The sequence below is a fragment of the Carcharhinus amblyrhynchos genome, chromosome 22, assembly GCF_965287045.1.
Source record: "Carcharhinus amblyrhynchos chromosome 22, sCarAmb.v2.hapA, whole genome shotgun sequence".
Lineage (NCBI taxonomy): Eukaryota > Metazoa > Chordata > Chondrichthyes > Carcharhiniformes > Carcharhinidae > Carcharhinus > Carcharhinus amblyrhynchos.
In genome coordinates, this window is record NC_137345.1 from 22,158,693 (window position 1) to 22,171,524 (window position 12,832).

A 12,832-nucleotide genomic window follows, 5' to 3' on the forward strand; every position below is an offset into this window, starting at 1 on the left:
ATTAACCCCTGTGCACTGTATGAATTATCAGTCTAGAATTTTAGTTCCCAAGTCCTGGAGAAGGACTTTAAACAACACACCTCTCATTTGAATGATTTGCAACAAGGCTTCAAAGTTTCGTCAGAGATTGTGAAGCAACCTTTTCTTAAAAATAAGTTATTGAAAGTAAAGAGTGTTTTGGTTCCTTATTCACTGCAGAAGGATACTTATTTGTTCCTCTAATATGGTAGTTACATAAACAAATTGGTAGAAATCCACCCCCTACATCATTTAGGGTGCAGACTTTAAGTGTGAGGGTCAGAAAATACAGAACTTAAAAGACCAAACCAGTTGACTCAAGATCTATACAACATGCAGGGTTACTAGAAAAAAACTACGCTTAATCAGAAGCAAAATACTGCCGATGCTAGAAATCTGAAATAAAATGCTGAAAATACTCAGCGTAGGTCCAGTGGCGTCCGTGGATACAGAAATTAAGTTAACATTTCAAGTCAAATATGATTCTTCCTCAGGACTTCAGAGTTGTATTCAACCTGAAATACTAACTCTGTTCCTCTCTTCACAGTTGCTGCCAGACCTGCTAAGTATTCCTGCATTTTCTGATTTTATTTCTGTTTAAACAGGCCTGCTAAGTTCATAACAGACATGTGGAAGCTTGGTCCAAACTTGAATAGTCGCGCAGTGTTTCAGAATTGTGGATACTTTAAGTTCTCTCTGAGGCAAACGTAAATAAATGTTTAACCATTTAAACGACAACCAAAAATATTCAACAAAATAGAATTGGCTTCCTTTTTTTATTGATAACTTTTACTAATTGCTAATCGTTGGACAATCTGACGTGCCAGGCCACTAACATAGAATGATTTCATGAGCCTGGTCCTTCGAAGGGCCTTCCAGCATCCACTTTGTATGGTGGGCAGGGGGTTTAAAGTGAAGGCCATCTCCAGGTTAAAGTTGCAAATCCCAGGATTTTCTAGCCGCTGATGAACTTAAGATCTGATGGTAGAGGACAATAAAGCAATCCAACTTGCAATTAAGCTTGTGGCTGGGTACTTTCAGACCTGCTGGTCTGAGGGAAGGATCCTGTCACAAGCACATCACCATCTTTCTTGTGCTGTTCATGTACTCTTGATCTGCATTGCTAGGAAGCTGTGGTAGGTTAATGAAAACAGCCCATCTTACTTTATTTATATGACCTTCACCTATTTCCTGCAGCAGTATTAAAAGTGAAGTAATTTCGGCCTCCACCTCTTTATTCTGACCTTTACATGCAAGAACTGGGCATTAAAACTGGTAAAATATTACAAAAAATCAACTCCATTTTGATTTAAGGACTTTATAATTTTAGAAATTTTCTAATTTCTATTAGGTGGCACAGTGGTTAGCATTGCTGCCTCACAGCGCCAGAGACCCAGGTTTGATTTCTGGCTTGGGTCACTGTTTGTGAAGAGTTGGCATATTCTCCCCATGTCTGTGTGTGTGTTTCCCCCGGGTGCTCCGGTTTCCACCTATTGTCCAAAGGTGTGCACGTTAGGTGGATTGGTCATGCTAAATTGTCCCTTAGCGTTAGGGGGACGAGCGAGGTTAAATGCATGGGGTTATGGGGTTAGGGCCTGGGTGGGATCGTGGTCGGTGCAGACTCAATGGGCCGAAAGGCCTCCCTTTGCACTGCAGGGATTCTATTCTGTGGTTCTTGATTTTAAAAATGATTTTTGTTAATTAATTGCACCGGCATCCAAACACAGAGAAACCCACAAGCTATACTAGGTCACAATGATGACTGAAATGTTTTGGATGTGACTTTGAATATTCAGGCAAACAGTCATCAAGAGTAGCACTATTTCTAAAGCAGGAATCGATCAGATGGAAAAGGAGTTAGGAGAAGGGCAAGGTTTAAAGGATCATACCATTAAGAATGTAATTGTTCACTCACTGCATTTAAGCTTCAGAGTCTCAGTATCTTTGACACTTTGATTTATGTTGATGGATAAACACGAAATGTATTCCTCAAAGTGTTTAAGGAAATGGAATTCACCTTGAAATGATTGAGTGACCCAGTCTTGCTTTTGAAAAGTCCCATTGGAGTCGCTGCCTGTGTTATTAAAACAACCTCATTAATGTGCAGAAATCAACAGTTTTTTTTTGAATGGTGCATATTCAGTTCTCAGCTTTTACCTGGCTACATTCAACTCTTAAAATAACATTGCAGGATACAGTTCAAAACTTTGTGGGACCTTGTTGGTGCATGATTTTGCTGTGTTGCCAGCCATTTTCTTTTGCTTTTCCCCAGGCAGCAACCCCTGATTTTGGCTGTACTTATTGCAGCACTGCCAAGAAGCTTGCGCTCGGAGGAGAGAACTGAAGCCAGTCGGCGAGTCTTCCAGCCATGGCCCAACAGATTATGTGTAGAGATCCGACCTTACCTATTGGTTAAGAAATGGGAAGGAAAGCTGGAAGACAGAAAGAGTGTCACAGGAAGAAAGCTGAAGAAGAAAAAACACATCAATTACGAGGGGAGGGGAAGGAAAACACTGTGGAAATTTAAACAAATGGAGTGTCACAGATTACAACCAGCTAACGATTAAATAAACACAGCAAAGCAACATGATGCATCAACAACTGATATGATGTTCATATTGAGACATGTCTATCTGCATATTGCAATAAAATTATATAGATTTTCTATCGCATGCACCATGCTCCCCAGCCCCAGCCCTGCTGCACTGTCGCTTCTGATATCTCTTGTATCTGCAAAACAGACACGAGTAAAATTCCCAATTGGACCAGGACCTTGTCTGTATTTTATAAAATGAGCATCATTTACACATTGGATGTGACTTTCCGATCCATATTGGATCTGGTGTGCACTTACAGTGGAAAACTGTGGAAACAGCCGAGGACTGCTTAGAAACAGTAACGACTAACTATTTAGATAAATACGCTGCTGGCAATTAAAAGGCTGTGAATATTGTTAGCTTTTAACCTCTGCAAATGGTGTTTGAGTGCTTTGCAACACTCAATAGCTTGTACAATATGGTGACAAACAATGGTGTTTAAGGCCAAGTAATGAAGCGACTGGAGTAGTCAACTCCTCAAGTGTACATAGAGGTGGAGCTAATGAAGAATGAAATGGTGTTGAGGAGTTTGCCCTGCTTTCTATTCCAAGGCATCATTCCTGTAAGACAATTGTAAATTTGTCTTAATTTTTAAAGAAATTTTTGACCATTTTCTTGCCATAAGAATGTTATCTTTAACATTTTTTTTCTTAAGTAAAGATTCATTCTCACAAGTTTAAAACATTGCTCCCAAACTAATGAAATTAGTTATTCCCAAATACGAGACAATATTTGTTGCCTTATGTGAATAAAGGACAAAAACACGTGCAAGAGTTGAAACTGGCATGGGGCAGTAACATAGAACAAGCGATAATGAACTGGCACTGTTAAATGGAAAAGACAACTGGACAGAGAATAAAACAAGCCATAATAAGGGAAAATGCTGCAGATGCTGGAAATCTGAAATAAGAACAGGACATGCTGGATAAACTCAGCAGGTCTAGTTGTATCCGTGGAGAGAAGCACAGTAAACAGCCAAAGATTTCCATCCTCATTCGCGGCTGGAATTTTCCAGTATCACTGAAAATGAATGGATTTTTGGTAGGAACACCAAATTTTCCATTCTTGGAATTAATGGGTACACTGCCACAGAGGAGAATGGAGAATTTCAACGAACATTTCAGATCTAAATGATTCTTCTACTGAATAGCTCTGTAGAAGGATTACTTAATTCCAAAATGTTATCTGTTTCCCTCCACAGATGCTGCCAAAAATACAAGCTGTTGTTTTCTATCACTTATTTTGTACTAATGTCCAAGAATACTTTATCCAACTGCATTGAAAGATCCTCCAATGTTTATCCATGAACATAGGGTTCCTAGAAAGATAGGTTCAGAAAATGGCATGGGACAGTAGAAAGAACAGATTCTACCTGGGGCTGTTATTTCAAAATGCAAAGGAGTTATCAACAAGATCTTTCCATCTCACTGTTCTGGTGCATTGGGTACAATGAATGAAGCGTCAGAAAATCAGGCAAATTGTAGCTCATGCCCTTAAAATAACCTGCTCCATTTTCTGAAATGAGAGGAATTTTGTGATAGGCAAGGGGCAAAAATCATCCAATGCGCCTGGTGCAAACCCAGCCAAATCTACACAATTCTGTTTAATTTAAATAAGATGACCCACTGATGTGGGGAAGTATAGGTGTTTTCTAATTTATTTTATGTGAAGAAAAGTTGTATGTAATAAAATAAATGTAACTACTGATAATTGTTGCCCTATATCTCGACTTACAGTGCAATAAACATATAATTAAGATATATGTTATACATATATTAAAGATAAAGAATTTTTACAGATACATCATACAAAGCATTCTTTCCGGATGTCTTGCAGCTTGGTGTGGCACCTGCCCTGACCAAGACTGCAAGAAATTACGAAGGGTTGTGAACATAGCCCAGCCCATCATGCAAACCAGCCTCTCATCTATTGACTCTGTATACACTTCCTGCCAGCATAATCAAAGACCCCACACTGGATATACTCTCTTCCACCTTTCTCTATCATAAAAAAATACAAATATCCGAAAACATGTACCAACAGACTCAAGAACAGTTTCTTCCCTGCTGTCATCAGATTTTTGAATGGACCTACCATACCTTAAGTTGATCATTCTCTAAATCCTACCTGTAACTGCAGCACCATATTCTGCACCCTTTTCTTTCCTTCTCCCCTGTGTATTCTATGAACAGTACGCTTTGTTGGTATTGTGTGCAAGAAACAATATTTTTCACTGTATCCCAATACATTTGACAATAATAAATCAAATCAAACGGATATTCAGTTCAGGCCATGGGCAGCTGTTATGCTGACATCCTGGATTATACTATAACATAAGCAGTTAAGTAGTCGTGAGTATGAATCAACTCCCAAAGGAGAACAAAGATGGTCATAAGGCTTAAGGAGTGACCAAAATTACTGAAGGCAGGAAAGTACATCAATAGCAGCACTAAATGCATAAAAATAGTTTTGCAGCCTGTGTGGAAGAGAACCACTTGGAGATACAGCTACCTGGGCTATGATACATGTTAGCTATAGTTATCCTTGCAGGAGATTGCACAGCTCTGCATTTGGCTGTCTATTAACCCTCAAAACCAAATTGGTGCATCAGTTCAAGAAATTATGGGTGGAAACACACTGGCAGATGGACATGTGCAGCCAGAGCTCCTTCCATTAGAATCATAGAATCCCTACAGTGCAGAAGGAGGCCATTCAGCCCATTAAGCTGGCACCAACAACAATCTTACCCCATCCCTGGAACCTCACTATTTACACTGCTAGTCCCCTTGACATTAAGGGGCAATTTAGCAATGGCTAATCTACCTAACCTGCACATCTTTGGACTATGGGAGGAAAGTGGAGAACCTGGGGCAAACCCAAACAGACAGTGACCTGTGGTTGGAATTGAACCCAGGTCCCTGGTACTGAGGCAACAATGCTAATCACTGTGCCACCCCTTCTGCATTTGATGGTCCCCAGTAGAAACTGAATATCATGGGCATATGAAAAAAAAATTAGGCAATGCCAAGAAATAGAGCCTCCGAATCGACTGAGTGGAAACAGGCAATAAAACAAGGAACAAAGTATCAGCTTATCATTGAAATTCACTCTGAATCATACTCTATACTCTTTCATGGCACTTCTGCAAACAACACACCTGGATAGCCCTAAATGGGTGGGTACCTGATTGAATATTGAACACAGGACAATTGCATAAATATCTCAATGACATCTTTGGAGCCTAATTTAAATACAAGTAACTGCAAATTGGCATGACATCCTGGGAGGGGTAATAAAGCTGCCAAAAGATTTGGGTGCTAAATAGGCCAAATTCTGGGCATAACCAACTGAATCATTTACTCTATTGTGCATCTCACACTGCTTGCAGTGGCAATCGGTATTTATATTCTGAATTTCAATCAGTATTGAATAGTCTACACTGTACTTCAGTCAAAACTAATAAAAGCGAACAGACAAAAGGATTGAAGGAATCTTTTTTCTCGTAAGGAACAAGAGGGTGTGTTACAATCTATGCTAAAATTTCAACCTGAATGCAAGTCATTCAATGCAATATCTTTCGATATAAACTAATAATCATGGTTTACTGTAATGGAGAAACCTTGTAAAACTACTCTCTTTACCTTGTCTGCTGCAATTACATATTTGGAAATATCTCCCAAAGAGAGTTGCAGAGGATATTCACAAATCAAAGGTAGCCTATAGGGAGTTATCCAGCTTACACACTGTCAGTGACAGCAAACCCTAGGCAACATTTATGGGGCAAATTATACTCATACTATGATTTGGAATAAATAGTATCAATGGGCCACATTTGTACACATTCTATAATCAATGGCTCTGATTGGTATAACATATTGTGGCTGATAGTCATCAGCATTATTACCATTAGTCAGAATGTATCTTGAAGGATTATCACTTGACATAGTCTACTTCAATTCCTTCCTCTTTCTCTACTGATGACCTAGAACTGACACACAGTATACTTTGAAAAACTGAGCCTCATCTCCCACACAGATGGAGAGAATCTAACATTGAGAAGAAACAAAGAAAATCACCTTACATCACCTCTCAATCAATGTTGATTCTTAAAATATATGTATGCCCATATGGGACATTTTATATGCATCCATATATGCATATGGACATACAAAGTAGGAGCAGGATTAGGAGTAGGCCATTCAGCCCTTCAAGCCTGCCCTGTCAATCAGTAAGATCACAGCTGATCAGATTGGAACCTTATATTCTTCTTACGCTCAATAACTGCTCACCCCTTCATTAATCAAGAATCTACCTAGCTCTGCCCTAAAAATACTCAAAGATTAAAAGGTCGGTGTGGTGGCACAGTGGTTAGGAATGCTGCCTCACAGCACCAAGGATTGGGTTCAATTTCTGGCTTGGGGTCACTGTCTGTGTGGAATCTGCACATTCTCCTCGTGCCTGCATGGGTTTCCTCCAAGTTCTTCGCTTTCTTCCCACATTCCAAAAGACACACTGGTCAGGTGCATTGGCCATGCTAAATTCTCCCTCAGCATACCCAAACGGGCACCGGAGTGTGGCAACTAGAGGATTTTCACAGTAACTTCATTTCAGTGTTAACGTAAGCCAACACTAATAAATAAATTTAAAAAACTTAAAGGCCAGAACTCTATACCTCACTTGCAATGGAATTGGAGCAGGCAAGGGTCCGACAATGGAAATCACCATTGACCTCAGATGGAAATTTCCGGTCTTGCTCCAGCAAGGCTGTAAAATCCCACGCAAAGTTTCTGTTTCTACTGCCTTTTGAGGAAGAGATTTCAGAGAAAATATTTCTTCTTACCTCCATTTTTAAATGGGTAACCTTTTTCTTTTTAAACAGTGACCTCTAGTTTTAGATCCTCAAGAGTAAACATCCACACCACATCCACCCTGCCAATATCCCTCAGGATCTTAAAGGTTTCAAGCAAATTCCTCTTACTCTTCCAATCTATAGTTGATACAAACCTTACCTCGTCAACCTTTCCTCATAAAACAACTTGCCCATTCTTGGTATTAGTCTAATTCTTCAAACTGCTTCCAATGCATTTATATCTTTCCTTAAATAGGGAGACCAATACTGCACACAATACTCCAGATGTGGTCTCACCAATTCCCTATACACCTGAAGAGTAACCTCCCTACTATTGTAATCAATTCCCTTCACAATAAATAATAAGATTCTATTAGCTTTCTGAATAACTTGCTGTATCTGTATCTCAGCTTTTTGTTATTCGTGTATGAGGACACCCAGATCCCTCTGCACTTCGGAGCTCTGCAATCTCTCTCCATTCAGTAATAAGTTTCTTTTTTATTCTTCCTGCCAAGATGGGCAATTTCTTATTTTCCCACATTACACTCCATTTGCTAGATTTTTGCCCAATCATTTAACCAATCCATGTGCCTTTGTAGCCTTATGTCCTCCTCACAATTTAGTTTCCTACATAGCTTTATGTCCTCAGCAAATTTAGCAATGGACAAAGATCATTCTTGGTCAGATGGGGAGGCGATGGCCTAATGATATTATTGCCAGACTATTAATCCAGAAACACAGCTAATGTTCTGTGACTCAGTAGGTTGTAGGTTGAGCTTCCACTCCAGAGATTTGAGCACAGAAATGAAGGTGGCACTCCATTGTAGCACTGGGATAGGTGCTATACATTTGCAGATGCAGTCTTTCAGATAAAACATTTACCCAAAGCCCCATCTGTTCTCCCGGGTAACATCACATGGCATGACACAAAGAAAAGAATGGGTGCCTTCCCTAGCATCCTGGCCAACATCCCTCAGAGAACGCCTAACAGATTGTTTGGTCATTATTACATTGCTGTTGGTGGGGCCTTGCTATACACAATTTGCTCAGCCCATTTCTTGCATTGCATTGCTATAAAGCACCTTATGATACTCAGATTGTAAAAAACTACTGACAAAGGCAAGTCTTCCATTTTCAGTAACAGAAATTTTTGAACCCATTTTATTGATCAACACAGACAGACCATAAAATCATCTCTTAGCCAGATTGCCAGCTAACCTTTGCCCAATTTCATTGTGTGTTCGAGACTGGGGTGGATGTTGGAAACTTCCATCTGAGGCAGGCAGGAGACCCACTAAGGTATTCAGGAGGGAATAAGCAACAGCACTATCCTATAGCCTGCGGACGTGCTAGTTGGCAATACACAGCACATCAGAAAATGGTCCTATTCTTTTTTAAATATGCAGATTGGGTGTTACGGGGGCCCAGTTGCAATTTTAACTGGTACCCTGAACAGAAATACCCTCGTGATTTTAACACCAAGTGAACAATAACTTGTATAGAACCTTTAATGTAATGAGACATCCCACAGTATTTTACAGGTGCATTATAAAGGAGAACTGGCACTAAACCACACAAGGTGGTGTGATTGGTTTTAAGCAACATCTTAAAAGGAGGTAGAGAGGTTTATGGGGGAAATTCTAGCACCTAGGGCTAAACCAACAACTAAAATCAGGAATCCTCAAGGGGCCAGAATTAGATGAACATGCATGAGGTTGAGTGGCTGGAGGAGATTAGAGATAGGGACCAGATTGTATGGGGGATTTGAAATAGCTCACAAATTTTCCCTCTAGTATATGTAAGATGTCTCTTTCCAATGAAAGAAACAAAAGAAGGATTTGTATTTGTACAGTGCCCTTCACACCCTCAACATGTCCCACAGTGCTTTACAGCAAGTAAAGAACTTCAGAGTTGTAGCCACTGATGTAATGAAAGAAACAGGAGATAGAGCTTAGTCCCAGGAACAGCAATACAGCTTGCAGGCTGTAATGGAAGGCAGAGAAATCAATACGTTTCTGGCAGAATATCTGCTGACATGATTTATGGTTGTTAGCATCAGATCAGTAACTTTCAAATGTAAAATAGGATACCTGTGGACAGGTGAGGAGAATATTTGAATATATAACGTTTCTTGTTGTGCTTTGGTTCATAAACATTGGTTTGAAATTCTGTTAGCTGGTCATGTGAACTCTGGATCTGAATTCATATCCTGTGAGCCCTTTTTTGCCAACAATCTATAAAGGGTTAGAGTTAGACAAAGAAGTAGCCAATGAGGCTGAGTTTCCACCTTTGTTGTAACCGTAGGATGTGAATTCACACTGTGCATGTACATTGCAAATATAACCTGTAATGACAAGTGTAGTGAAGCCTCATATCTTGTACTGAAAGAAAGTGATCTGTACTTCACTTATAAGTATCGTCAAATTTAAATAATTATTTGAACATATTTAGGAATAAAATATATTCTTGGTGTATCAAATGCACTCCCAGGGTGACTGGCACAATCCAAGATCCATGAGTACATGCTGTGGGATGCATTAAAGCTTTATGAATTTTATGAATAAAAGAAAGTCTCTCACAATGCCTTAGTCTTTCTGGGATCAGCGCATTAGGACTAAAACACTTTCAGTTCTGTCCAACAAGGAACAAGGAAAAAATGAAGCAGGCTTATTGAACAGCATATCAATTATCCACGAGTAGAATTCTCCCATGCCTCTGCCAAAGGGTCCAATGGTGGGCAGGGAAGGAGAATTTGGCGGGAGGCCCAAGAATCGGATTCACACTGGCATGAGTTTCCCATGGGGTCTTTCACAGAATCCCTATGGTGCAGAAGGAGGCCATTCTGTCCATCGAGCCTGCAGCGATTCTCCAGAAGGGAGTTGGCCAGGACAGATTAGGAAACTTGCTGGTGGCCAGGGTGAAAATCATTTGTATCCGTTGAATGAAGGCCCAACGACAAGGGGACCAGAACTGTAGAATGTATCTAGCTACAACCTTACTAGTTTTTATTTACAGTTCTAGCGTAGCTTCCTGCTCTCATACACCATGGGCACGATTTTACTAGCCTGCTGTGTCAGTTGATCGGTGTGGGAAGAGGCCAAAAGGTCAGCTAGCACTGGGAGAGAGCCAGTTTGGCACTGATCATCTTCCCTGTCCTGTTTTGCCTGCAGGACCAGGTGCCATGACTATGCCCGGGGGCTCAGAGACCATTGAAGTGGTCGGGGGCATGGTTGGGCTTTGGGAACTGCAGTTGGAACTGTACTTCCAGTCCACTGAAGAAACCAAAGGACCAATTGCTTATACAGTGCACCCTTCCTCGACTGGAGAACAGGAAGTGCATCTATGCTTGCAAGCATTGCCACATGTATCGCTGTGGTAGAAAGCTCATTCTGCGCTTTGAGCTCCAAGCACGGACTACATTGTTAGTCATGTCAGGGGCAGGTCATTAACCTCTACATTTCTATAGATGGCCATCTTCATCAGTATAACTTTGAGATTGTGCATCTTGCAGGTTCATGCAATCCAGTAGCTGATGTGCTGAACCATACTACTGCTGTAGTGTCACTGATAGTTAAACAACTCGCAATGCTGAAGCCTCTCTGATCATAGTGATTTCACGCGTGACTGCAGAAGCTGTTATGTGGGAGGCAGAATGGGCACAGACAGTATACTGCAAAAAGCAAGACAGTATCTAAAAGCTGAGTGGCCTCATGAAACAGGGGAAGAACTGGTCTGTAATACACAATGAACTTACATTGCTTGTTGATGACTGTATTGCACACACAACTAAAGCAGTCATCCCAAAATTGCCTCAGCAACTTCTACTAAATACATCAGGTTATTGCTAAAGTGAACCAGGAGTCTGGTGGCTGGCAATAAATCATTGTATAGAAGAGTTCATTAGGAATAGCGTAACTTGTGCACCCAGTGAGAAATCTGTCAAACTGGATACTGCACCTCTACAACTGATCCGATGGCCAACAAAATCATGGGAAGTTGATATTTTTGCAGAAGTGAAAGCAGCCTTAGCAATCAATGTTGGATTGAATCGATAGAATCCCTCAATGCAGAAAAAGGCCATTTGGCCCATCAAACTACTAGCTGTTCATTACCTATTCTGGGAAAGAGGGTGGAATTCTCCAACTATGCTCACCCCAAATCTTTCCCCTGCTGTCTGCTACAATTCCCATGGTGAGTGAGATGGGAGAATTCCGCCCAGAGTGTATGTGTCCTTGCACATGGGGGGAATCTTGTGCGTTCTGAGATATTTGTAAGTGTTTAAATAAACTTGTCGTAGATTTGGAACTGTGCATGGCTGTGAGCCAAGTCAGGCATACAAGATGTGCAGCAAACCAGTGAATACAAACACAACAATGCCCACACACTTGGTCCAAGTGGGATTCTTCATTAATTTGAGGGACTAGATTAATGTCAGTAAGCAACACAAGAAAATTTGAAGTCAAGCAGAGAATACGAATTTATTATTGGGATGCATGTTGAGCACTGCATCTTTGGAGTATATATTATAAACGATCTACCCAGTTTCCATTTTGCTTTCTTATCCAGCAGGTTCTTCTGTCAAATGCATGCCTGGAGCATAATACATCACACTTATCTTTCATGTTCCCATCATGACTAAACAGCCCATTAATATTTGCTCTCTGGGCTCATGGATGAAGAGCTGGGAAAGTTGCTAGAGGGCTGATTGTACTGATAAAACCAGGAACTTTAAAGTGTAGGCGGGAGAAAAAGTGTAGGTGGGAAAAAAAAAGGGAAGTAAATGGACCAAAGGTAGGTGGTGCTTGTAGAGGGCTGTTTTTCAAACTGGAGGTCTGTAACAGTAGAGTGCCTAAGGGGTCAGTTCAGGGTCCACTGCTATATGTCATCTATATTAATTATTCTGACGGGAATTTAGGAGGCATGGTTGGTAAGTTTGCAGATGACACCAAGATTGGTGGCATAGTGGACAGTGAAGGTTATCTAGGATTGGAGCGGGACCTTGATCAATTGGGTCAGTGGGCTGACAAATGGCAGATGGAGTTTAATTTAGATAAATGTGAGGTAATGCATTTTGGTAGATCGAACCAAGTAGGACTTACTCAGTTAATGGTAGGGCATTGGGGAGAGTTACAGAACAAAGAGATCGAGGGTTACAGGTTCACAGCTCCTTGAAAGTGGAGTCATAGGTGGACAGAGTATTGAGGAACGCATTTGGCATGCTTGATTTCATTGGTCAGAACACTGAATACAGGAGTTGTGACATCTTGTTGAAGCTGTACAGCTCACTGGTAAGGCCACATTTGGAATACAGTGTACAGTTCCGGTCACCCTATTATAGAAAGGACATTATTAAACTAGAAAAAATGCA

General features: G+C 40.7%; 1 protein-coding gene across 4 annotated transcripts in view; it reads right to left on the reverse strand.

The window, feature by feature from the left end:
* The window catches only part of cpne5b (copine Vb), a 602,363-nt gene that overhangs the window by 162,036 nt on the left and 427,495 nt on the right, over nt 1-12,832 (reverse strand). For 2 of the 4 annotated variants that reach the window (XM_080209679.1, XM_080209680.1), the window contains exon 12: nt 2,036-2,092. The exons of the other annotated variants lie outside the window; for them this stretch is intronic. In XM_080209679.1, coding sequence (XP_080065805.1) covers nt 2,036-2,092 — 57 coding nt within the window. The remainder of the gene's footprint in view (nt 1-2,035; nt 2,093-12,832) is intronic. 4 annotated transcript variants of the gene reach the window in all.